The sequence below is a fragment of the Anticarsia gemmatalis genome, chromosome 11 (assembly GCF_050436995.1).
Source record: "Anticarsia gemmatalis isolate Benzon Research Colony breed Stoneville strain chromosome 11, ilAntGemm2 primary, whole genome shotgun sequence".
Taxonomy (NCBI): domain Eukaryota; kingdom Metazoa; phylum Arthropoda; class Insecta; order Lepidoptera; family Erebidae; genus Anticarsia; species Anticarsia gemmatalis.
This window is the reverse complement of record NC_134755.1, coordinates 9,406,897-9,433,373: the sequence shown is the minus strand read 5'-3', so window position 1 is coordinate 9,433,373 and position 26,477 is coordinate 9,406,897. Positions and strand designations below refer to the sequence as shown.

Genomic DNA, 26,477 nt, shown 5'->3' with positions numbered 1-26,477 from the left:
TAGGTAGACGTTGCCCTTAAGAATTGTGGTTACCAACGTAGTTATCTTAGTCTAGAACTTGTAACGTTTTGGATTCACCAGATAATTTGTTTTTACAATTATTATTGTTTATACTTCACACTTATATGCTTCGAATAATTTATTATAGAAGTAATTATTGGCGGCAAAAGAAGGGCGGGGACGTTCAGCTGTACGCTTGGTAGAAGCTGATGATGACTTGCATAGTTGAGATTGGCACAGCCTACGAATTCACCTGTGGTGGGTGTCATAGTCACAGAAAATAATGTCATATTGGGCCATTTGGCTACGCAAAAATGACATTAAGTTATTTTTTTTACAATATATAAAACAGAACACTTAAGTCAGTGTTTGTAAATGAAGTGTGAGAAATATTTTTAGTAAGTTACGCCTAATGAAGTTTTAATTAAGCGAACGATGCATAGCTTACAACAAATAGCCTGTGAGACGAAATGATTTTAATAAACTATAATAATTACGGTTATTTAAAATTATTATACATGAACCGAGAGTATAAAACTAAAAATAAAAGTCTACATCCGGATGATTAGTTTTGAAATGAGAGCGTTTAAGAAAAACGTTTGATATGGAAATGATTATAACTATAAAAGGTTGTTCCATTACAAACAAAGAAGCATTCAATAAATAAATATATTTCTCAAAATAACATGAATCTGTCTTAATAATAATAGGGTATAAAATTCAATAAATTACATTTAAGTTTAGGCGGAACAAAAGCAGCCGGATTTTGTATTAGTTCGAATCCAGTCAAGATATTTAGTGACTCTGGTGTACACGCCCGGGTAGCCGACACGACCGCAGCCGATTCCCCAAGATACCACACCTGTAAAAAGGTTCAGACTTTTATTAGGAAGAAATACACATAGGTATAGGTCTCATCTATACTAATATAATAAAGCTGAAGAGTTTGTTTGTTTGTTTGTTTGTTTGTTTGTTTGAACGCGCTAATCTCAGGAACTACGTGTCCGATTTGAAAAATTCTTTCAGTGTTAGATAGTCCATTTATCTAGAAAGGCTATAGGCTATTTAACATCAAGCTACAGCAATTAGGAGCGGAGTACCAACGAAAAATGTTACAAAAACGGGGAGAATTATGAACCATTCTCTCTTCGGTGACGCAAGCGAAGTTGCGCGGGTCAGCTAGTTGTAAATAAAATCTGCATCGCATACCAGTACTTTGCAATTAAGTAGTCAAATTGAAAAACATCAGAACATGTTTTGTTACAAAACATTAGATAGTATGAAGTTAATCATTAAAACATAGGCATAATAGCTCCCAACCCACACTTGGCCAGCGTGGTGGACTCAAGGCCTAATCCCTCCCTCATTACGGGAGGAGACCCTTGCCCAGCAGTAGGTTTTTTTTTTTTTTTTTAATAACCATGAAACCTAATCTCACAGGGTCTAGACTAGACTTTAGAAAACCAAGAAACTGCTCTACCTATCTTTAATAGTTGTGCCTTACGATCTTTTCTGTTAGTCCCACATTAAAATTCTGCAGAGGTACCGCAAGACAACGCTCCCGTCTGTACCGTAATAACTACCTACTTGGTACATTTTCCTGTCAAAATATAGTATAGTAGTAAGTAAGTATTGTATACTGACCTAACTGTTCATGTCGTTTGTCACTTCGTTCCGCTGACAATGGGCCTCCACTGTCTCCCTGGAACATAACACAAACATAAGTTAATGTACTCACAACTTTACTTAAATAAAAGATAGTGATTGAAAGATCGTGTAATACATTTTATGTGAATTAAACAAATGGAGACTTACTATCTTCTATTGACTTAAACTCTGGAATATTTCTTTAATAGACTGAGTGAGACAGAGACTAATAATTCAAATAACCAAATCCACTATTGACATAGTGGATTTGGTTATTTGAAAAAAATATTCATCAGGAGCTAAACATCTTCTGGAACATGTTTATATCTTTGTCCATAAGAACTGCTAGATAGGGATCTAAAATATCTCTCAAAAGAACCGTCCATTTGACCTTCATTGCTTGTTGTAGGACAAGTATATATTGTCGTAGGACAAGCAATGATTAAGAATTAAAAACGAGACAAAGCCATGCAGGATGAGAACCAATACTCGTTAACGCCTCATTTCCCGAGACCCTGCTATATTTATTTTCTCTTAAACACTTCTTACTCGATCACTTTACCTGACAAGTATCTTTCTTCCCTTCACTCATATACCCGGCACAGAGCATGGTCTCGCTGATCATATTCGCGGTATACTTCCCCGACTTGCAAGCTTTGTTGCTTAAGACTGGCAGCTCGACTTCTCTCAGGTAACAGGAGTGGTTCTTCCCCTCGCCCATCGTGCCCCAGCCAGCTGCTATCGCGTGGACTCCTTCGTAGGTTTTATCTAAGAACATAATGCAAGCAAGACTGCGGGCTTATCATGTATCTCAGCGTTCAACTAGCGTACGTCAAATTGATAGCCACTATTCAATACATATCTTCTTCGACGTACCGTGTATATCACTATTAAAAAAGATAACAATGTAGTTTAGTGGCTTTGAAATAGTTGTCTACTGAGATACGTGATAGCCCTGGTCTCACTACGTGTTTACTCAGAAATATGTTAGCAGGTGTTTGAACAAGATCTCATACATTTGCTACCACTTTATTCAAATTGTTTAAATTGTCTTTATGTTAATCATAATATTAGTAAGATGCAGAAAATCAAACTATTTTAAAAAGATTATTCGGTTTGACAATTACGTATTATAATAATGTATTTGGTACAGATTTTACTTTTTCTAAATATGTAATACAGGCTAAGAAAATGTAATCAATTCGGAAAAGTCATGCTAAGAATACATCATATAAAAGGGGTACCGTTTAAAATGGACGTCAGTATTTTTGGTTTTGGATACAATTTAATAAATAATATATCATCACTACGCACTGCTGCGTTTTATCTTCGAAACATTTTATCTTAAAAAGTATCCTTCGCGTCTCGTGCAAAATGGCGTGACGGTCGGTTATTTTTAAAATCGTAAATATTAAAAAACAAAAATAACAATAACATCTCATACTCATTAATATTCACGTGACCTAATATTGGGTGAGCACTATAACAATACTGTATTGTAGTATTAAAAGTTCGCCCCTTAAGGGCCTCTGCGAGCAATAACCGGAGGAAGAATTTTTTTGTGTATTTTTCGGGAAAAATTAAATAATGAAAAATTGTGCATTATGTATTTTTTCATTAAAAATTCAAAACCCGTGACTGTTTTCAAACGTGGTTAAATATGTTTTCAGATAGTTATCAATTAACTCGAGCATAACGCATACTGAACTAAGTAATTTGAATTCATATATTAAAATTGACATTTAGTGTGTTCGTTTGTAGGACCTACTATAAAAAATGCTTGAACTGATTTTTATTCATTTTTTTATTAGAAAATGGATAAACCTGTTATCCATAATAAATACAGTCTGTTAAAGAAGGTAGTGGCAGAGAAATACAAGTTTTCACCAAGCCGCTGTCACTGAACGGGAAGAAGTTTGCTTCCCATATGGAACTATTTTATTAGTGTGATTCACGACTCGTTTTGTAACACCTTTTATTAGTTGTTAGTAACTGTCACATATCTCCAACCCGCACTTGGCCAGCGTGATGGACTCAAGTCTTTACCCCTCCCTCATTTGGGAGGAGACTCTTGCCCTGCAGTGGGACAGTAATGAGTTTAAAAAAAAAGAAATTCCTCTTACAAGACCAAATCGTAGTGCAGGAGCTGATTTCTTATAAGAGACACAAGCAAATTCGTGAACAATAACTAGTTAAGAATACATTTTTGAACACAAAAATTAACACTACCTACTCATTCAAATACATTATTATATTTTTAGTTAAATATTAAAATCATGAACTAACTGTTTTGGTAATTAGCACTTATACTCTAAATATTATCTATGCATACAGTACTTATTTAAAAAACAAATAAAACTAAAAGTCACTGGCCATTTGCATTGCATTATGAAGCTGGTAAGAAATACTTGAATTAAGAGTTCAACGTACGAAAAAAATGCATTCAACATATTTACCGTTTTAAGGGTACATTATTTATATGAACTACAGCAGAAAATTAATGCTCGATGAAACTGTCTGTCTACTGAAGCAAATTGAAGTAGATATGGGGTACCTAATATGACCCAAAGTAAGTGTCGAAAGTACTAATTATATTTATGTGCTCAGTTCAGGCTAATAACCCTAGATCAGTGAAATTAATTAGCACAAACACTGGATCGATAATCACAATATAGGCAGCTGTCCCATGAGAATAAAGCGCAGTCTAGAGGGGCTATTGTCTATCTCAGTTGAAAACTATATGAAAGCTACAACGCTATGCATTGCTCTTTTCCTGAAATTATAGTGATCAATACAATACGTTAATGCAGCAATGTACTACACAATAGTTATCAAATTGACGTACTTTGTCAACTGAGATACACAATACGCACAGTGTAGCGCAGTTCTGTACAGTCCATACTGTCGAGTATCGATAATTTGACATTTAAAATGTACTGCTAAAATAGTTCCTTGGACGACCTTCAGAGGCGCTGATCAGATTATCATACAAAATTTCTCGATGACAGGTCGGTTGTCGGTAGTCGATACTAGTAGTGAATTACTGGTCTTTACGGTTGGGAATAAACTTACGATCATTCGTCGGCAAGCACACAGGTTTAACAGTGTCCGTTATTGGTACCACGCTATTCATTTTTAGCACAGCTATGTCGTCGTTGAAGTTGGCGAAGGTAAAGTTCTTAGAGACAACTTGTATGATATAGCGCGTCACTGGACGATGGGTGTTATTGCAGCGGTTGTGCTCTCCCAAGGTTACTCGCACCATGAACCACATGAACCTGAGGAATTGAAAATTATATTATTTCAAGAGAAGAAGGGATAAGGATAAATACTTTAAAAATTACGAGAAATGATCTTTATTGGATAAACTTTGATTTGTTGCAGTGTGCGTTCTGATGGTCTATATTAATGAGAGGTCGTGAATGCTAGTATCGCGCGCGGTCGGTTCGGTCTATTATCTCGGCCTAGCAATCCCACAATCCCAGATCCAATCCCACATGCAGTTAACAAGCAAATCGGCAATTGACTTTTATTCAAATGTGTGAGACATTTGAATAAAAGTCAATTGCCGACTAATAAAATCGTCTCTAGTATTTTACAGATACTTAGTTACAGTTTCTAACTTACGTTTTAACACAGTGTGCAGCAGTGAGGACGTATCGATCATTGATGAGCGAACCCCCGCAGTAGAACTTGTTATGGTACGACAGTCTCGCTACCCAGGGAAACTCGTTCACAGCTGTCTCCACTCCACCCACGATACGGGACGCTTCGTTACGTTCACCACAACCTGGAAATCACACAGAAATTAGTATTTTGTGCACGTACTCTCCCATTACTGGACTAACAGTTGCACGATTCTGTACTATCGAGAGTTTGACTTCAAAAATCTACTCTAAAATAAGTCCTCACGGTGCCTGATAGAGACGTTGATCAGAATTTCATGCAACATTTTCTCATAGCTACCCTATTGTCGATAGTGGCAGAAAATCGCGCAACAGCTCGATAAAATAATAGAACAACTAATTGTTGGACTAATGCCTGAAGGATAGAAAAGAGCTATATATATATATATATATATATATACGCTGATCAAGTGCGATTTCAAGTGCCACACTAAGATTGTTTAAAGATATTCCTCATTTCCTTTCCTTTCCTTATATCGGGGATGAACCTTCAATGTCTTGCGTGGGATGCAGCTAACGGTAAAAACTCATTTATCACTAACTAACTAATCGAAATATTTTGTTAACATATTATACCGTTTAAATTATCATCAATAAGGATAAAAGTCTTTAAATATGTTTGAAAAGACAAAATGTTTTCGAATAATAAATGGGTTTTATTTAAACTGTTTTAAATGCTAAATATGAGGGGCATGTAGAGTAGAATTAGGTATATTAATCTTAATTAAGTAAAGAAAGCAAACACTTATTAATCTATGACAAATTATAGCTAAAAAATATTTATAGCCTTAATTAATTTCGGTAAAAGTTAATACTTATATCCTGCCCAGTTTTTAGTATTAATAGTAGAGTAACGCGCAAAAAATGACATAGCCATACATATAATTAAGACACTGTCAAATTTTCGATCTAATTTTTAGACTGTAGTTAATTTACTTGCAGCCGCTTTGTTATTATATTACGTGACATTAGCAAGTTTGAAAATGTGAGATTGAGATTTATGTTATATTTAATACGAGTACACAAACGCCAGTGTACAACCAAAAGCAAAAATATATACACATTGTCACACACAACAGTTTATTAACTTCTTATGTATTTACTTTTGTCTAATAAAATAATTAAATAAATATTTTTATACAAAAGAGGACTATTTAAAATCTGACATTCTATAAAAACATACTTTGCTCGTGACTGTACTCTACGTGTTCATCGGCTTATATAGGCTTGTTTTTTATTAAAACTTTAGTACCGTTACTACTTAGCGCTTTTGTTTGAACCCTGATCTCTGACGCATCATGTGACTCAACGAACAAAAGTTTTTACTGTTTCCAACGGGCTTCGGCAGTGGGTCGTGATGTTCGCACTTTAGAGCGGATCATAAAATCAATGATGATATGATCAATTTTATTACTAACTTACGCTATACCGCGAGTTTGATTATCATGAAAGTATGTGGGAATTCCTAAAACGTCTTGAGCAGAGCCAAAGATGATGTAAGGGTTTAAGTATTTTTAAACTGTTATCTTACGTTTCGACTTATTTAAAACCAAAAGGAAAAAAAAAATCGCGAGAAAAATAAAACAAGTTTCAGAAAGAGTGTCATTGTCTCAATAAAAGGCTTTACATTAGGGCTTCATAGGCTTAGACTACAGTAAAAAGATAAATTCTGTATACATACGGCAATTACACTTGCGGCTATAAAATTCACCATCATCAGGCATTGGCTCGGTAGCTGCTGCTTCTGTAGTTGACTCTGTCGTTGTTTCTGTACCATTTTGTACACCCTCCTTAAAATAAAGTATAGATTCACCGTCATTTGTCCAAATAACAAAATAATTCTTAAATAATAACTTTGACATTAAACGATTGTCTATTTTTCTATAGACAATCGCGTATTCGTGTTAAACTTTCAAGTTTTGCATCAAAAATTAGCATAAAAATAACAAAGTCTTCTTATTCATTAAAGCTACAATTTTCTTAACAAATCTGTCATAAAAGCTCGTGACAGAAAATCTTGCCGCAAAATCAAAATAGTATTAAATTAAACTTACCTCACAATTAACAATGTACACACTAATCACAATGACCAACACGATTTTCCACATGCTTTCCATCAATTTGCACTAACAAATCAATTCGTATACCACAGGTGCATCTAACCAGGTTAGGCGTGGACCGACAACGGGACACTGAGGGAGGAATGGGGACGTTGCACCCATACAACTGGCTTCATAAACTTGAACCACTACTATGTTGTACACTAACATTTACATCATACATAACACTACACTTACTAAGCTAGATCCTGGATCCCATTTCACTATTCATTGCTGAGAAACTAGGAGAATATTAATAATATTGTGTACCTGAAACGCAATGGACAGGTCAGCAAATAAAATTTGCATTTAGATAGGATGCGAATCAAAATTGCATTAGATAGGTATCGCAAACCAGATTTTCGTGTTAAACTATTAAGTTTAAGTAGCGAATAAAGCTTAATGAAAATATAATACTACCGTTACAAACTATACTAATATTTCCTTAGTCATGATTTATTTGATTACTTCCAAAATGAGCGAAAATAAAAACTTGATTAATTTAATATCCTAAAACCAATTTCAATATCAACACAGCGGGCTATCATTATAAAAAAATGATTGATACTTATTTAAAAGTTATAAAAACAAACTGCAGGTTTAGTAAAAAATATTATTTATTGCATTTCGTTCACATTCTTTGACTACGACGAAAAGCGAGGTATTAATGCCATAAAATTAATTGGTATATTATTGCTACTCGAATTAAATTCGGAGATGCCGCGACTTGAATACGCTACAACACTTGTATAAGTAATAATTATCACAAATGCTTAATATTATAAACTAATTTGTTTATCCGTCAACTACTCGATATCTTATAGAGAAAAGGCCAGTTTTACAGCTTATAAATACGTGTCAGGTAACCTCGGGATAAGATGACAACCAACGTATGAATACAACTCAAAATTCCATAATATGAAACTATGTGCTATTTATCCACTAGTGGTAGAACTTGGCTTCAGTGACGAATAAACTCAAGTTACAATGGCAAGATTTCAGTACTTGCAGTAACAGGCGTCGGCAGTGTTATCTTTGATCCAGTCCAGATATCTGGTAACTCTTGTGTACACTCCTGGATACCCTTTTCTTGCACAGCCGTAGCCCCATGACACGATGCCTGGAAAGACATATTATTATGTAGAGTATTAATATCTAATTAACAATTATACGTACAATATCGATGTTTTCTGATACATTTAGTAAGTTAAGACTCAAATTCATGAGCGAGAGAAAAATGGAGATCAAAATAACAACCTATTTGTTTTGAAATAGCCAATAAGGAGCCTTACCTATCAAGTCATACATATGCTCTTCATTCTCCGCAACCAAAGGACCGCCGCTGTCTCCCTGAAAAATAATGGCTGGTAAATAAATATAATTTCAAAAAAATATATATAGGGGTACCTATCTTATATTGATTCTATTGAATAATCCTGACATGAAAATCAATCAGCCAATTTTAATTACTGTTTGTGGACCAACTTTGACCTTTCATTTGGAGCGATTCTAAAATATATTCATATTAATTTTCATATTTTCGTGTTGCATATAATAATATCATATTATCTAAATTGCAAGTCAAAGGCCCCTGAATCGTTTAACTCTAGTAGTAGTGGTAAACTAGTCTAGCCACTAAACGAATGTAAGGAAAAAATAATCACCCAAATATTGGTGTAATCTTATATGCGAATACAGATATTAAATGCGAAAATAACTTCGTCTCCTCTCTTGTCTCATTTTGGAAATGTCTTTTAACCAATTTTAATTTAAAAAAATCATGGATGACATCATATTCCGAAAAAGGACATAAGATTCTTTTTCAAAAACTACTAACGGAGCAAAACATAGAAATAAACGATGTAAATAGAGCCAAGTAAACCAAAATACCTTCTTTTAAACCTTACCGTGCAAGCATCTTTATGCGCAGTCTCAGGGTATCCAGCACACATCATAACATCTTTGATCTTAGTAGCGTTGTATTTAGTATTACGACAGGCTTCATTGCTAAGTACTGGCAGTTCGGCTTCTAAGAGAGTGCACGACCATTTGCCGGTCTCGTTGACAGCTCCCCAGCCTGCTACCGTTGCCATTGTGTCCGTGTAGAGGTTTTCTGGAACTGAGTAAAAATAATAAGGTCAAAGTTTGTATGAAGTTGAGAATATTTTTGAGGTGGAATCTAGACATAAAATCGGAAAGCTTAAAAAATAAAATAGGGAATCGAAAATAAATTAACATCCCCAGATATTCTCTAGTCAAACGAAACTCTGGCTTAAACAAAAAGTGTTTGGCTCGCATCCAATTAGAATTTCTTCTTACATACGAGTAAATGTATGTGGCCACATTCGCATATAAAGCCTTAAAATGAAAAAAAAGTTCACGTTAATATTTTATTCGTTCCTAATTTATTTAACTCATCGGTCATTATTCAATTATAAGTTATAAAACCTACCCAAAAAAGTCGTTTCATCGTAAAAAGTTGGTGCTGTAAAAGAAGTTATAAAAAGAGGAAAACTTTCATGGAAATAAATGTGCTTGGAATATATTTAACGACTGTGTATTAAGCAATAAATGTGTTAGGGACTAAGGGACCCTAAGTTATTTGCAATAAAACATTGTTCGAGAAAACGTCGGCCTCTTTAGATTTATTAAACACGGTCTCAAAACCAAAAAGCGGTAGTTTTTTGTTATATTCCTTTTTCGGTGCAAATCATGTCCCTTTCAATTAATAAAAGATTTATTTTGCCCTGATGCAGGTTAGCAAAACGCAATAGAGGCGATGAACCATATTTTTGCCTTTGATCATAAAAATATTGCAGATGTAACCCCTCCTGTTCATGTCGATGGTATTCAAAAAACCCTTCATTAAAATTCAATAAATGCTAATAAGATTTTAATATTTTCAAAAACTTATTAGCGTAACTCACGAGCATCGATCCTAATCGATCGATTATGCAAAATAGTTTAATTTTTCATAAACTTCTGTCTTTAGGACCATCATATGGTTATGGTACTCCTGTTTTAATATATTCGGTACATATACCTACCACTAACACACATTTTTAATGTGTTGTTGCTCATGAAGTCAAGACGAACTGAGAACTAATGCAGTACCTTCTCAACTAACAGCCTAGTGAATAAACTAGAATAACTAGTGAATAACTCTAAGCAACTCATAAGTATTATGTTATCTTTGTCACTTTGACGTGCAACATAGAAACAGAACTACTTGTGAGCATCACTTAAAATTTATTGTAATTATAATTATTCAAATGTGTATGTATAAACATACCTTTCCTAGTCGGTAGACAAACAGGCCGTACTGCATGCGAGTACTCAACAGGGCTGCTTAACCTTAACAGCGCGATATCATTACTTAGAACATCCAGGGTAAAGTTATGAGCGATCACCTTTACCACATATCTGGTGGCTGCGATTTGGGTCCGATCACATCGGTCGTGTTCGCCGAATGTCACTCGAAACATGTACCACATGAAACTGAAAAAAAATTGTGAAGAAATTTTGAAAAACAATAACTAAAAGTAAAATTATTCTAGACAGTACAGTAGCGTCAGAAATTGATTTACTACTGCAACTAAATTCCTAAGTAATTTTGCAACCATAATGTTCGTTGACTATATCAATAAAATACATATTTTGAAACAATAAAGAACGATTGAAAATGTAACGTTGTATACATATTTCTGACGCTGACTGTACTCAGTAATTTTCCCGAAAGTTGTCTATCTGGACCAAAAAGTAAAGTTTTGTTAGTGACACGATAGCTGGCGTACTAAAATACAAATACTCAGTTTAACTAGAAATAAAATATATATATGTAGTTTATTGCCTTTCGATAGGTTTTAAACAAAATTATTTTTTCATATAATGTGAAATATTTTGGAAGTAGCATCAGAAATCGGAATTTCTCTTAATAGAACCTAAGCACGTATTCTCGGATGCATCGGAATAACATTTTGTATGCGGCTGTTAGTCAGTCAATTTCTCGGAAAGGATGCAAAGTTTTTGTCATCAAATACAACAAATAAGGAAAAGTACCAAAATAAAGTGAAAACTGATAAACAGATGGTAATTTTTTGGCTCTATCAACTATCGAGAACATCAGTTATCCTTAAAGAAGTACTAAAAATGAGTCAATCTCCCCAAATCTTTTAAGTTATTTCTTCCAAGGCACTCACCCTTTCATGCAATGTGCTGCAGTGACGACGTATCTATCGTTGATGAGCGAGGCTGCACATCCGAAGGACTTCTGGTAAATGACCCGAGCAAGCCATGGGAATGCATTGACACTGGAGCCTATCCCACCTACTACTCGCCCTTCTTCATTACGCTCGCCACATGCTAAAAAGATAAAAACAATGATATAATGAAATCTCAAAATCAATATGGCCTGGAATAAACCCATAATAAGTGTGACTTTACTAAGATAAGACAAGCTTGTAATAGTTATAGCAGATCGAGCGACTGTCATTTACGTTGTCAATAAAAATATTCAAGATACTCAGTCTCTTAATACCTGCACCGAAGAAACAACTGGCAGAGCTCAAGGCAGATTCGAAAAAGAGCATAAATTTTCTTGAAAGGTGATGACCAATTCATACAAAATCGAGTTGTGTAGGATTGTAAAAATTGCTTTGATCCTAATAATAAATTGATATCGGTCAACAAAATAATGCACTTCATAAATAAGAATACAATGGACATCGAAATAATTTTGGTTATCATTATTATAAATATTCAACACAAAAGGAAACCTCCTAAAACGGTCGCATTATTGACCCATTCTGATCCTCACAATTTGTTAGTTCGAGGGCGAATCTTTGTCAAGCAGATGATGCCACACGCATTCCGGGTATAGTATCAATTACCATACAAGATGATTTATTTAAACATCGAGACAACTTTACTTGACTTTGAAACCAAAAGTTGACAGTAAACATTGATCGACTCCCTTTTAGGTCTGGAATTTAATCATCGTCTCCATTGAACTCTCTTATACTTAACTAGCTGACCCGCGCAACTTCGCTTGCGACACATAAAAGAGAATGGGTCATAGTTTCCCCCGTTTTTGTAACATTTCACTGGTACTCTGCTCCTATTGGTAGTAGCGTGAGGCAGGTTATAGGCTATATATGATATATAGCCTATAACCTTCCTCGATAAATGGACTATCTAACCCTTAAAGAATTTTTCAAATCGGACCGGTAGTTTATGAGATTAGCGCGTTCAAACAAACAAACTCTTCAGCTTTATAATATTAGTATAGTATAGAAGTATAGATTAGTATAGATTATAATATTAGTATAGATTTCTGTGGTAAATATACTTTCAATTCCATGGGGTAATATTAAAGCAAAAGCATTTGAAACCCCTACTAAAATTCTGTATCCACCGAAGAACTTTCCGCCTAACTAATAAACTTGTCTTCATCATTATACAGTAGTAATGTCCTGTCCTCACCTTCCTGACCCTTTAGGGAAAACCACACATAAAGTTCTTAACATTATGTTTTCCAATTACTTGAGGCACTTGCAAACGTAACTGTCGAGTCTCGGATTAAACTTGAGTGTTTGCTAAAAGCTTGTAATATGAAAGAATAACATTTGAAGTGGTGAAGAGCCTTAAGATTTGCAAGATACTTTAAGTGTTGGTATAGGAGGTAAAACTGTGTCTTTCAAGACTTTGGACATTCATCTTATTTTCAGCAAAAAATATTGTAACTTGATACTTTATATGATATCCTTGTATCTAACCGAACAGCAAGTTTTGAATCTTTTGCGACAATCTGCAGCGATCATCGATTGTTTAGTACCATACTATGTATTTTATGACAAATAATGGGTAAAATTAGATTCACTTTTGGTTTCTGAAAAAAGTGAAAAGGCAGATTTATTGATTTATTGTTGGCACGATTGCCAAAAGATCTGTGTAGCCACGGAAATTGTCAGATTACGGCATATCAAACTGAATAAGTGTGTACAAAATAACTATTGACTAAGAATCATAATTCTGGAGTAAGTTTGATAAGTAATGTAACAAAAAGGACAATATGCACTCGTAATCTGTCCGTAATACTATTTATTTAATCATTATTATAATTAAGTATCATTACAGATAAATATGGTTCTTATTAAAAGATGAAACTTACCGCAGTCTTCACATTCCCGTAATGCTCTCTTCATAAGTTTAGAAGGATGCTGGAAAGACCCTTCTGATATCACTAAACTGTCCTATGAAAAAGATAATTAATTGAATCATGATGAATTGATAGGCACTGAAAAATTCCAAAATTGTTACTCGATATTTTGTGTTTAAAACGCACAGTCACATTTTTTTTCAAATTCATTATAAATTCGAAAATTTAAGCTTATCTATTATTTTATTTAAATAAGTATACTATAAAATATATAAAAAAAGGAAAATAACACAGGGACATGGGAGTTTATATTAGACAACTTTTTTTAAAGATTGCGACGTTTCATGGCCGCTAGAATCAATTTGCCATCTATTTTTATCAACAAATTACTATACCTGTTGAAATGTCGCACTAGTACATAAATTATGTAAATCAGTGTTATCTAATTACATATACCGATCAGTATCACTCGCGTGGGAGGCACTACCGTTTAGAATTCAAATCGAAATACTGTCAACTATTACTGTTACTTCACCTACCTTATTAAGAGAGTGCGGACTGCTACCGACCAACGCACATAGAAAACAAAACACAACACACAACAACATTGTCAAACAAAATATTTCAAAACACAAACACTTTTACAAATTTTTGCAACAAATTATTTTAAAAACTCTCTTTAGAAAGTTGCATGTGTTTAAGGTTCAATGTTTTTGATACACTAAGTCATGTCTTCGATCTCAACGCACTTTATGGGTACAGAGACTTTAAAATGTTGCTCGGACGCACTCAAAATTTAATATTGAATTTCGATTTTTTAAACCGGGCCGGTATTACGGATTGTTGTCCGTTATATCCGACTGGCTACCATGAAGTAGCCACTTTCTTATTAAAATAGTTAATATAGATTGGGGTTTTGGTTATATTCTAATGAATGGAGGCGTCATTTTAGCGTTCCGAGGGCTTTGCGAATGAGCGCTTTATTTGGCAATGACCTCCGCGGTCATTGACACAACTCACATCTACCGCTAATCGCGAGATGATTTTGAATCTTATTCCTATAGTAATAGAGTCACGGTTACCTGTGTAACTCCAGATGCAATTATGCTGCAATACAGACTAATAAATATGGGTTCGCTCCCTTCGTATCGATATGATTGCATTCGATTATGTGTGCTTTTAAAAGAGTGCCGAATTTTTAATTACAACGCTGAAATAAAATGTCCCTTGAATAAATTACAATGCCTAATTATTTGATTAAAAATTGTAAATTTTATTGGGCTGTGGAATTCAGACACGTTACCATAATGTTAACATTTTTATGTATTGTTTAATGTTACAGATTTAATTTTTAAAACTCGAAATTGTTACAACTCGTTTTTGTTCAACTTGGTTTTAACTCTTGCTCTCTGTATTTGTTTCATGCTTCTCTAAATATTTAGTCGCGTGATAGCCGTAGTAGGAAGATTACACTGCCTTCGTCAGTACTATTAGTGCTTAGTACAAATAGAAGGTTGATATGCCTGAATACCTGAGTATTAGATCGATTAAATCAACCATATTGATCATACACACGATTTACCGATCAATCTTTTTCTACCAACTGCAGCAACTTACCGCTCTTAAAACAATTTGATTTGAATTTATGGCACTGTGCCAGTAGTTCTAGAAATCGATGATTAACATAACTCTTTTCTTACCTAGAGTTAAGCCTATAAAGAATTTTAAACAAGGTAATTTAAGTAATTTATTACTCAGATACACTATTTGCTCAAATATGAATTGTAGGACTAATTGAATACACGCATGTAAATCTAAAATTAAGCTTACACCCAAAAGACAACTAAAATTCATCTGAAAAAAATCTGGAAATTAGTAATTTCACGTTACTTAAGAAATAACATCCCTCTTAGTTTCGGCGGGTGTAAATATTACACAAGCTTTATATTATTTTAAAATTCCTTTACCACTCATCTATTACGAGCTACAAAACGGTTGTTTGTTCTAGGCTCATAGATAAAGCACTATCTAGGTTTCTAACGGTACTCTCATACATTCTGATCTATCTTTTAATTACGTTCATATATCCTATCCTACTAATATTATAAATGCGAATGATGTCTGCATGTGTGTTTGTTACTCTTTCACGAAAAAAGTACTGCACAAACTTCAATTAAATTTGGTACACCGATAGCTTATAACCTGGAATAGCACATTAGAAACTTTAACTTTAGAACTTTTTGCCTGAAAATCTTTTCAGGCGGACGAAGTCGTGGGCAGAAGCTAATTCTAATATATTGTTGTATCCAGCATACAGCTTAGCGTTATTCTACGGTATCATAATAAAGATCATGTTAGGAATGAAAATATCAAAAAAGTAAAAGTTTTCCGAATAGCCAACAAAATCGTGACATGAATAATAAAAATGAACTGGCAAACTCAAACGCACGTCACGTTAAAAAAAATAACGGTGTTTCCGAGAAAAACCTAATTAACACCGATGGAATCCGATTAGATCTTATATGCGTGTCGAAACGATCCTTACTTGAAATAATTATTTAAACCATTATAATTATTCGCACGTTTTATTGACCAGTTGTAAAATATTCCCACCTGCTTACTTAAGTATGTTAAGTTATCTTTGCTTTTATATTTTCTTAAGAAATCTTGACCGGAGGCAACCACTTTTACTTCTTCTTCTTCTTGTATGGTTAGTGGTCAACCTAGTGTCAAAGTTATTCAAGCCGCCCGAAGGCCTTTGACGTGGCTTAACGACTGTTATCCTAAGTTTCATCAAAGGAAAGTATTCTGACATAGACATCCAGTTTTTAAATCCTCCTAAGTAGACTCGGGGAGAACTCTAAATATTATCTACTCCATTATACTCACAATAGAATCCTCATCAGTATAAGTAACTAGCTGAATGCCTTCGACTTTTCTCTTGGTTGTATTAATCCGTAGCCATATATTCTCGAACTTCTGATTGTATTGTCATCCTTACCTGCCATTCATATCTTGAAACATGGTAAAGTCAGGTTTACTATTATATTTGACTATTGTTTTTAAAGTGGTCCGTTCCTCCATTTAATCAGTGGAACACAAATTTACTTAGAAAACTCCTTAGCTCGTCGCAGTAGCAAACTGTCAAAGAGACACTTCGCAAAATGTTTAGTGAAAGTTAAAAGTGTTTTATGTATTTTTGAAGAAAAAACGCAAGTATGTCACCTACTTCATCTATTTACTAAAGACTCTACTGATGTAAATGAGTGCTTGTATATACTAAATAAACTTTGGTCATTAATATTTGCAGAAAGAAATATCTTGACATTGTTTGATTGGTGGCGCCAGACCAAAACTTTTCGATGGTTGGAATCTATGTTTAAGGCATTCACGCTGCAAAAAATAAACTTTAAGCAAAGCAATAAATGCCAAAGTGCAGCAGACACACTGTTGAGTATTCAGTTTATAATTAAATTCAGGATTATTAAATAATAATTTTCTAACAGTTTTGTTGCGATGCGACACCTAACCCGCACCTGTATAACTAGAGTCATAAATGAAGCTCTCCCTTTCTTTCTGCGGACATATAAGGACCTGCGTACCCAATAGCGGAAACTTGGGGTTAAGAAATGGATGGAAAATCAGACAAAAAAACGCTAGAAATACTCGTATGATGTATATGTTACTGTAAAAGCCCGAACGGTGGTAAATCCTAAGATTTTCCGGTATAACCTAAGATTTACCAACTCGCAATGGTAAAAGTCCGAATAATTCTTTTACTTCGAACTTTTACCTATATTCACTTGATGATATCGAGAGGTCGCCGGAGCCCCGCTTCGCGGGGCTCCTCCTTCTGGGTGGTTAAAAAAAAATAACCACGAAGGCTAAGGTGGGAGCTTCGCTTCGCTCGCTCCCACCTTAGCCTTCTCACCTAACCTACCCATGTCGCTATGCCCAAAACTCCTTCTTTATAACTATGTCACAGTATATAATTATACCGTGAAATAGTTATAAACATAGTTATGAAGGAGATTTTTTTTATATATCGTAACATAGTTTTTAAACTCTGGCTTGTTCGGACTTTTACCATTGAGAGTTGGTAAATCTTAGGTTTTACCGGAAAATCTTAGGATTTACCACAGTTCGGGCTTTTACAGTAACATATATACTCTTTTGTTATGTATATTAAACTACTGCAACCTAATATTACATAACACAGTAACGTCATGTATTTTAATTACTACAGTAGTAGTGGAAGTATTACTGCATTAATTAAAATATTATGTTGCTGTTACTAATTATTATAATATTTAAATGCATTACGTAGTGGAAAGTTATATAATTTACAATTTTCTATGACGTCTGAAGCATAATGCATTACCGATTTGGATGCATTGCAGTTATGTTCGTTTGACAAAGTATTCGAAACATGAAGGGTTTTGTATTCTTTATCTAATATACTTGCGTATGTATAAAAAAATGTACTATTAAAAAAGAGTGGCTGAGAATTTTTTGCCAGCTTTTTAGTCCTACCTTCTGAAGTGACGATATCAGTTTTTTGTATCTGTCAGTATTAAGTGTTATTAAATAGGAATTGGAAATAATATAAAACCTAGTTCATAAATGTGTTTTTGAATCATATCTGACCTTCGGGAATGGGCCTTGTTAGTCCAGCACGCTGGCCATAAAAATGTGTTAAACTTTTTTAAGGTATACAAGTTTTCCGTTTCAATATTTTACTTAACTTCGTAAAGTCTTAGGTGTGTTGCTCGGGTTCGAACCGGCGACTGTGAGATGTCTTGTACCACTCGGCTATCATCATTTTTTCTTCGGTTACAAGACTTGTGAAAAGGTGCACAAAGAAAACATATTGCGAGTTACATCTGAGGTACTTTATTGGTTTATAATTCGTACAAAATATAAAATATTCTATGAACTATATTTAACCTGTACGTTTATGGCAAAAGGCGTATGACATAATCCCATGACTTAAACACTTGTCCGAACAAGTTTTAAACCGATTCTAAAACTAATTATACGTATAATTCATATTTTTGTACCTATATTTACTTTTCAATTCCGATAAAATAAATTAACATAAATATTTTCTTACGAATATTTTTTTCAATAAATATGAGTCAAAACAATAAATACTCTGTAATTTCCTTCCAAATATTTGGTCATCAATTACTTAAAATTACACTACTTTCTAAAATACACTAAATTAGATCAAAAATCAACGCCATCTATGGACACTAGTTCACAACAGTGATGTTTGCTGGACGGCATAGATGCCGTTTGTCTTACTATCCTAAAATCGCAGAGAATAAATGCATATTAGTTTATTCTGAAGTGCAATTGCTCTAATCAGTGCAATAGCATCCATCTTGGGTGTTTTCACGTATCCAGTCCAGGTAGTTGGTGACTCTCGTGTAAACGCCTGGGTAGCCGACTCTTGCGCAACCGTTGCCCCATGACACGACACCTGCGAATTGTACATCAGTTAGAAAGTGTATTTAAATTTATTTACAAATGAATGCAAGATGAATTTGTACGACGTAATTTAGTGATTTTCTAATACTTAGTGTATGTACGGCGACTAAGTAATAAGGTAATCGCGTGTAAAGGTGATGGAGGAAAATGGGAAGGCGTTCATGTATTGACAACTTGCTGTTAAGTTTTATGGCTATCGCTTTCTCAAGAATATCTTACGTCTATTATTATAGGCTCCAAATGAAGTACATTATTCAGAAGAGGAAGAGTAAGTCAGGCAAAGTAAAATTGATCGTGACTTAGAACTTTGAGCTACTGTCAAGTTTATTATCACCAACAAACATAAAAATATTCTCATTCTGCTTTTACTGATTACTCATATAATATGATTAAATCAGATAAAAAAATATTCAATGTGTACTCGTATAAGGTTCATACAAAACGTTCATACGTTGTTTTATTTTTTCCAATTGATTCGAAATTAAAATGTTTACAGAGTTAAACATTATATCAGGCACTCATTTATTTAAAAAAAAATGAAAATATGACGTCACTATGTAGTTTTGTATACTAAAATGTATTTTTGACATTTCTTTAAGGATAGCTGTTTTTACTGGTAGTCAACAACCCAATACAGAATAATCTGAAATAATTTCCCAGGCTTGAAGAAATGCTATCAACCAAATTGCTGGTTGTTACAACTCACAGCAACATTGTTAGAAAACAGACAGGCTAGAGTACAGCAAGACAGAATTGAGCATAAATTAGAATATTTTGAATATATCTGTATTCATTACCGATCAGCTCGTAACGTTTGTCGTACTTTCTCTCGGTGATAAGTGGACCGCCGCTGTCTCCCTGAAAACAATGATAAGATATGATTACCATAAAGCTGTTCAAACTCCTAGGCGTAAGCACGAAACTAGGCAATCAAAAGTCAACAACGAGTATATCTTATAAACCAAACAGGATTATTTCATTGTCATCTGAAAACAACATTGCACTATTTTTTGTAACGGATAATAAAAAATATCTTTTGCTGTTCGTCACTTCCCTACTTTTAATTTCTGGTCCACAGCCCCTATCCACAACTGGGAATCGAAACTATTTTATTATTTTGCGCAGGATAGTTGAACACTCAAAATAATTATGTTAATAAATTATTGTTTCGGAAATCAAAACAATCTGAATTCAGGATAATCACGATCTTTGAACACCATCGTGCATTATCAATTTCATTATTTCTAAAGGACAGAATTTATATAATCATGAATTAAAGAAACATTATTGCACAATAACATAACTAAGTACATCTTCGTTTACCTGGCAAGAATCCTTCTGACCAGTCTTAGGGTACCCAGCACACAGCATGTTATCTGTAATCATGGAAGCAGTATACTTGGTGTTGCGACATTCTTGGTTGCTGATCACCGGCACCTCGACTTCTTGAAGAGTACAGGAGACTTTGCCTTCTTCTGTCAATGTTCCCCAACCCGAGGCTACAGCTTTGACACCCACGTAGAGGTTTTCTGTGAAACATTTTGAAAAACGGTTATTTATAGAAGGAAATAATAAGTCTCTTTAGTTGAATCTCATTTGGGTTCTAAAATAAGGAATTGGTGAAGTGGTCTGTGGTTCAGCGACATAATGCTATGAGAGATCATTTCACATTCCGTATTAAGTCAATAACAATTTTCTTTCAATTTAAAACATGAAGGAATTCTACGGGACTGATTTTTAAAAAGACAATGAGTCTCTCAGGTCCTGTCTTTCTTGCACGAATAACATTGTACTCATATCATTAAAATTTGTGTTTATTCGCAAACCTTAATTAGTGTACCAGTCAGTTATTTTTCATAAGCCTCCCAGCCTCATTCATGAGAAGGCCAGGGTACCTTACCGGGTACCGGGTCTATAGGACCGGAATAATCATCAGTTATCATGAAATGTTGCACACTAAAAATTACTTTATAAATAGGTACAGCTACTGCTAAGGTTATTTAGATCTTTTAGGGGACTTTTTCATTAGACTTATTGTTTCTATACTCACTATCATTATCTGGCAAACAGATAGGCTTGATGGTCTCCGAAATAGGTACTCTATCGTTAAGCCTCAGCAGGGCTATATCGTTGTCGAAGTTGGACAGAGTGAACTTGTTCGCGATGGCGCGGAGGACGAACCTCGTCTCTGGCCTGGTGGTCGAGTTGCAGCGGTTGTGCTCCCCGAATGTTACCTTTATCATGAACCACATGAAGCTGAAAATAATAAAAAGTGTAAGTATTAGACCAGGGGCATAACCGTTTCATACGAGATGGGAGTATAACTATCGTGGTAAGTTTTAGGTACAAACAGATAACTTATTTTTGGGTATAGAACCTAATAATCCCGTGCCAAATGTTAGCCATATGGGGATCTACTTAATAAATTTTCCACGGACTTGGACGCCAACAAAAAAAACGTTTTCTTTGTAACCTAAAAGAATACGTGTAATAGAAGTGTTTCTAAACATAAGGTTTACTAATTTTTCGTAGCTAGAAACTACTGCCTTGAGCTTTTCCACTACGAATATAATGTACGTATAGTCTATAGTAAGTCGTATAAAATGTATGCCAATTGAAAATATTCAGAACGTCCCAAAAAGAGATTAATTTTAATAATTAAAATTCAGACACCAAATTCGTCAAAAAGATACATATCTAACGAAAACATCATTAACTTGTTAAAATATTTTATTATAAAAATTAGCCGAGAATGGCCAAAATAAAAATATTTTCTGCCTTTTTCACGGACATTAAATTTTAATCTAGATTTTACCACCGGCATTATACAAAAACAAGAACATAAATTCTGTTAAAATTGATAGTTTCAACATCAGTCTAAAAACAAGAATGACGCATTCGATCCCAATTTCGAAGGATCACACCGGCAAATCTTTATGATGGGTGCACAAACAACTTTAAAATGTTTCCTTACTGCGCAGTATCGAAAAGGGATTTATTTTTGTTTGATTTTTGATCATACATAATGCTCTATATAAGATTTCAATGTCAGGAACATGTATAAGACCAAATCACGTCTTTATAAAACAAGGAACTCAACTTTCGAATACAGTGAAAGATCATTACATTCAAATAATTTGGAATAAAGCCATTACCGTGACGTAAAGTGAATTCTCTCGGCAGGTACCTATTGTATAACCGATTGTATCGTTTCCTCGTCAATTGTTCAACGCCTATAACGAAGTCAAGTTTGTGTCGACATTGAGCGAAAGTGACACTCAGTGTTTTGGCGGGCCACGGTCATGAATACTATTAATGTCCCTCATTTACGCTTTCACTTGCGTACATTTGTCCCCTAGCTACTGTCATCTAACAATATACCATTGTGAACTGAGACATAATTATGCATGTAGATGTCTTTTGAACTCTCCGATACTGCGCATTAGCGTTCATCCGAGAATGCGCTTTATACCTGCAAAGATTAAGCTGTCGACCTAAGTGCTTAAAATGGTCATTTATCGAGGATAATGAACTTTAAGTTCGGAGCCTGCTTCTGGGCCGGTTTCAAGGTGAACGTACTTATCAATACTGATTGGAATTCACAATTTCGTGGCACGAATTTATTTCGGACTTGTTTGCCAATTCTTAGGTTATCGGACCCGTATACGATGATTAACGATGTCACCTGCACTTTGAAACAGTCGATTGATATTAGTCATAAAAGCTATAAAGAGCAATCAGATCTCCAGATACAGTATTAGCACGCAAATATATCGCAAATTTTATAGCTTTATACAAACAGAACGAAAGAGAAAAATATGACACCGGTAGGTATGTTATTGAGCAATGATTTCCCAATAATTCATCATCATTAATTTGTCATTAACCTACATGTATGTGTCAATAGCCTCTGACAATATCTATTGTTAATGTGAAACAAAACGTTCACGTCATAAAGTCGCTTCTATTAGCCTTAATGATGGATAAGTTCGCGATAATTCGATCTGTTTGGATCTCCTTAGGAACTGTGTTTGAGGTGTAAGCATGTGTAAGGCTGTTCGTGTCAACATCCTGTCAAGTGCTTTGTTCAAACACACGTAGATCTTCTACAAATACATGTGCGCTTCTGTACTAGCTAAACATGTCAATATAAAAAATACCAAGTCAAATAGTAAGGCTCGCAAAAACGTTTAGATCTTTTTAAAGATCGACGAGAAATCGCATTACTTTTACCAAAATACTTTTTTGTTCGGTAGTTTTTGTACAGTATCCGCTATGTATCTACGCATTACTTTTACTGATTTTCGAAAATATCGACGTAATTAGAAAACTGGATCTATCTGTAGGAATAAACTTGATAGATAAATGAGAAATGATACAAAGTTACAAAATGGTAAAGTTGTAACGAACTAAATGCATCAACCAAACTAACAATAAGAAAGTTAATATTTTCAACTACTAAGGTATGAGTGCAACCTCTTCCAAATGTCTTGAAAATCTTTGGATATTTTCCAAATCCACCAGATTTCAAACATGCCCAGTAATTTAAATTCTCATGAAGAATTCAAATCGTGCAACTTCAATAGTTTCTCAACGATAACTTTCCAAATTTTCTTACATCTGCATTGGCTTTATCCACCGACGTACTTCAATCGTTAGGTAACTGCCTTTTTAGAAGACTCATAGAAATGAAAGACAGGATCTTTATGTGGTAACAATAACACAACATAATTATTCCTCTAATCTAGTTATCTGTTTTTGATAAATATATAGGTACATATATCCTTAAGTACATATTTGAAGTGAAGAAGAAGAAATAGTTTATTTTCCTTACGGAAGCAACGATAATTGTAAGGTCTAGCAAAGAAATAGACGGCACCTATAGGCCTGCAGGCCACCTGTCAGTTTCCTAACCCGACCGCAGAGTCTTGAGGTTTCTCGGACCATTAACTATCATGATCATAGACTTTCCTAAACGTTTTAACCAAAAGTCTATTCGTAACTAAGTGGTACCCGTTTTAACGTTAGTATGTATTTAAGTTAATAGAGCCTGTGATTAGAAAAAGGTATTTAAAACTACAAGGAAGGTAGGCTCAATATCAGAAACTTATAATTAATGCATGATGTGATATAGAGTTTCTTGTTCATTCAATATTTTCCGCGTTTTAGAAGAATATTCTAAACAAAACTAACGAACAATTTGAAACATAGCAGATTACGTTCGTAATAGTATGCAATATAAAGGTCCCTCTCATTTCATTAAAAAAATGTTATTAATTTCCTTCTTATCCCAATACCTAATTAGGTCGGTTATTATAGAATTTCGCAAAACGGGTAAAACATTTTCACAAACGGGCACAATATCCATTAGCATGTAGTCATAACAAATCAACAGTTTTTGAAAATATCAAAGCGCAACGAACTCAGTTCATTAGATGAAGGTTGACATTTTTCGAGTAGATAAACATGATATTTATAGCATTCATATGGTCCAAAAAGAGTTATTGATTTATAAAATATGGGCATCAGATGTTGGAGACTTCGTTTAAAGCATTTTATCACCCTGAGATTTAGAAAACCAAGGGAATATGTCAACAAATGCTAGCATGCGTAATTAACGGATTAAATAATTTTTGGGTTAATGAAGAAAAATTCGAAGATATGAGTACATCAAACATTTTAAAACTCAAGTACATGGAGCTCAATATGGTTAATTCCCAGTTAAGATCCTTATTACAATATTTTTAAGGTTTCCTATCAGAAATTAAAGCAAAAGCCAAGGCGTGGAGGCGTAAGTTACGCCGCGTAACTAAATCTCTGAAATATTGGCTAAATAGGTACTTTTTATGCGATTGAAATGCTAATACCCTTAAGCAAAATCCTCAATTGAGCAATAAAATATACTATATTTAAGAGGGAAAGTATCCTCACCCTTTAACACAATGTGCAGCCGTCAGGACATATCTATCGTTGATCAGCATGCCGCCGCAGTAGAACCTCTTGAAGTACGTCAGCCGAGCCATCCAGGGGAACTCGTTGACGCTTGCCTCCTCACCCCCCACGATACGAGACACCTCGTTCCTTTCACCGCATTCTGAAACGATAGCGTTAATGTGTTAAACGACTTATTACTTAGAAATGAATAACTTGCTAACTGCTAAATGATTAACTGACTAACGAAGATGAACCATTAAATTCACAAAAAAAAAGTAACAAATGGATGCTGACAAGCCAGGGTTAAGCTAGGGAACAGATTTCCCTGTTCATGTGGTGACAAAACAAGCGAAGCCAGATGATTTCGCTTGATATGTAGCAATATTGCGCATTTACGTCTGAAGCGATAATCTAATTGTAGCACGTCGAGCGAAGTCCAGCAAATGTACTACATCACCTGACATCTCTGGCAATACGTGTCGCAGGACATTTATCCCTTAGGTTTTCTTTGGCTTTGCGCTTTAAGGGGTGGACTATGTCCTACCCAATCCTACATGACTTTGTCGCTTATAAAGTAAGAGAAACATAAGTCTTTAGAATTTTCAAATAAAATATCCTTTTTTTTATTTCGCGCGAGTTTCCATGGTTCATCTTTTAATGGCTACATTTCAGTGGCTAATGGTAAGTTAAGCGGTTTTAACTAAAGTAATGAGGAAAATGGTTAGTGATTCCGATAACGAAAGTGACTAGACCGGAGTCATGAGAAAAGTTATTTACAAACTGGATACCTCTATAAGATCTGGAAACTTGTATCGGGATTATAATCCCAACGTCATTACTCTGATTGGATGAAATAATTTACGAATGATCGCTTTATTTTACCTTATAAAAGTGCATTTCAATTTGCAATTTGGCGATAGATCTTTAAATAGTTTTGCGGTTCGTTTCTGTTTTCTTTTGCAATACATGTCAACCTTGTGCAGGACTAAATGAGGATTACGACTTCACTATAACCTGATTTACATTCCCCTACACGTTTAGGAAAACCAAGTATATCTTTGGAAGAGAAACAAAGATAAAACAAAGCGGACCCGTAATCGGTTACCGTTTGCTACTGCTACGAGGAAAACTATCATGTCTACCTTTCAATCAACAAAAAACATTTTAACATACTACGATACGTATCAAAACATTTTAATTCCATGTTATTAGGGATCATAAACTTAATTTTACTCATGACCTAGACATACTAAGTGACCAAGTGACCCCAGAGGAGTCAAATTATCTTCATTAAAACATAATTACAGAACTTAAGTAAGGGAAAGTAGATCTTTAACTAAGTATTGACTGACAACACATTGAAAGATTGACCAAAACATATAGAAAAAAGTACGGATTAGAAACCATCAATTACTAAAGATTCATCCATCAATCTATCAACCAGTCTATCAATTAGTATAT

At 34.4% G+C, this 26,477-nt stretch overlaps 2 protein-coding genes across 2 annotated transcripts in view; both read right to left on the bottom strand.

Moving 5' to 3' along the window:
• Positions 1 to 655: 655 nt before the first annotated feature.
• On the bottom strand, positions 656 to 14,444 carry LOC142976817 (transmembrane protease serine 9-like). Its single transcript, XM_076120385.1, has 14 exons — positions 14,129 to 14,444; positions 13,602 to 13,683; positions 11,632 to 11,794; positions 10,725 to 10,930; positions 9,340 to 9,551; positions 8,725 to 8,782; positions 8,434 to 8,552; positions 7,388 to 7,459; positions 7,015 to 7,123; positions 5,275 to 5,437; positions 4,720 to 4,925; positions 2,210 to 2,415; positions 1,645 to 1,702; positions 656 to 862 (listed from the first exon to the last, which is right to left on the bottom strand). Exons 1-14 carry the CDS (start codon positions 14,195 to 14,197, stop codon positions 741 to 743), a joined length of 1,845 nt encoding a protein of 614 aa, XP_075976500.1. The 5' UTR covers positions 14,198 to 14,444; the 3' UTR covers positions 656 to 740.
• Positions 14,445 to 18,463: 4,019 nt separating this feature from the next.
• LOC142976816 (transmembrane protease serine 9-like) overlaps positions 18,464 to 26,477 on the bottom strand; it is a 33,600-nt gene continuing 25,586 nt past the window's right edge. The window contains exons 11-15 of the mRNA XM_076120384.1: positions 25,014 to 25,176; positions 21,133 to 21,338; positions 20,406 to 20,611; positions 19,880 to 19,940; positions 18,464 to 19,074 (exon numbers count right to left, since the gene is read on the bottom strand). Coding sequence (XP_075976499.1) covers positions 18,953 to 19,074; positions 19,880 to 19,940; positions 20,406 to 20,611; positions 21,133 to 21,338; positions 25,014 to 25,176 — 758 coding nt within the window. The 3' untranslated portion in view covers positions 18,464 to 18,952. The remainder of the gene's footprint in view (positions 19,075 to 19,879; positions 19,941 to 20,405; positions 20,612 to 21,132; positions 21,339 to 25,013; positions 25,177 to 26,477) is intronic.

Bases quoted from the DNA above. Each gene is read 5' to 3' on its own strand.
- LOC142976817 (XM_076120385.1), bottom strand. From the start codon at position 14,197: ATGTTGTTGTGTGTTGTGTTTTGTTTTCTATGTGCGTTGGTCGGTAGC. The intron at 13,684-14,128 runs GTAGGTGAAGTA...TCTTTTTCATAG, and splicing joins GTCCGCACTCTCTTAATAAG to GACAGTTTAGTGATATCAGA. The intron at 8,553-8,724 runs GTAAGGCTCCTT...ATGTCTTTCCAG, and splicing joins GCATATGTATGACTTGATAG to GCATCGTGTCATGGGGCTAC.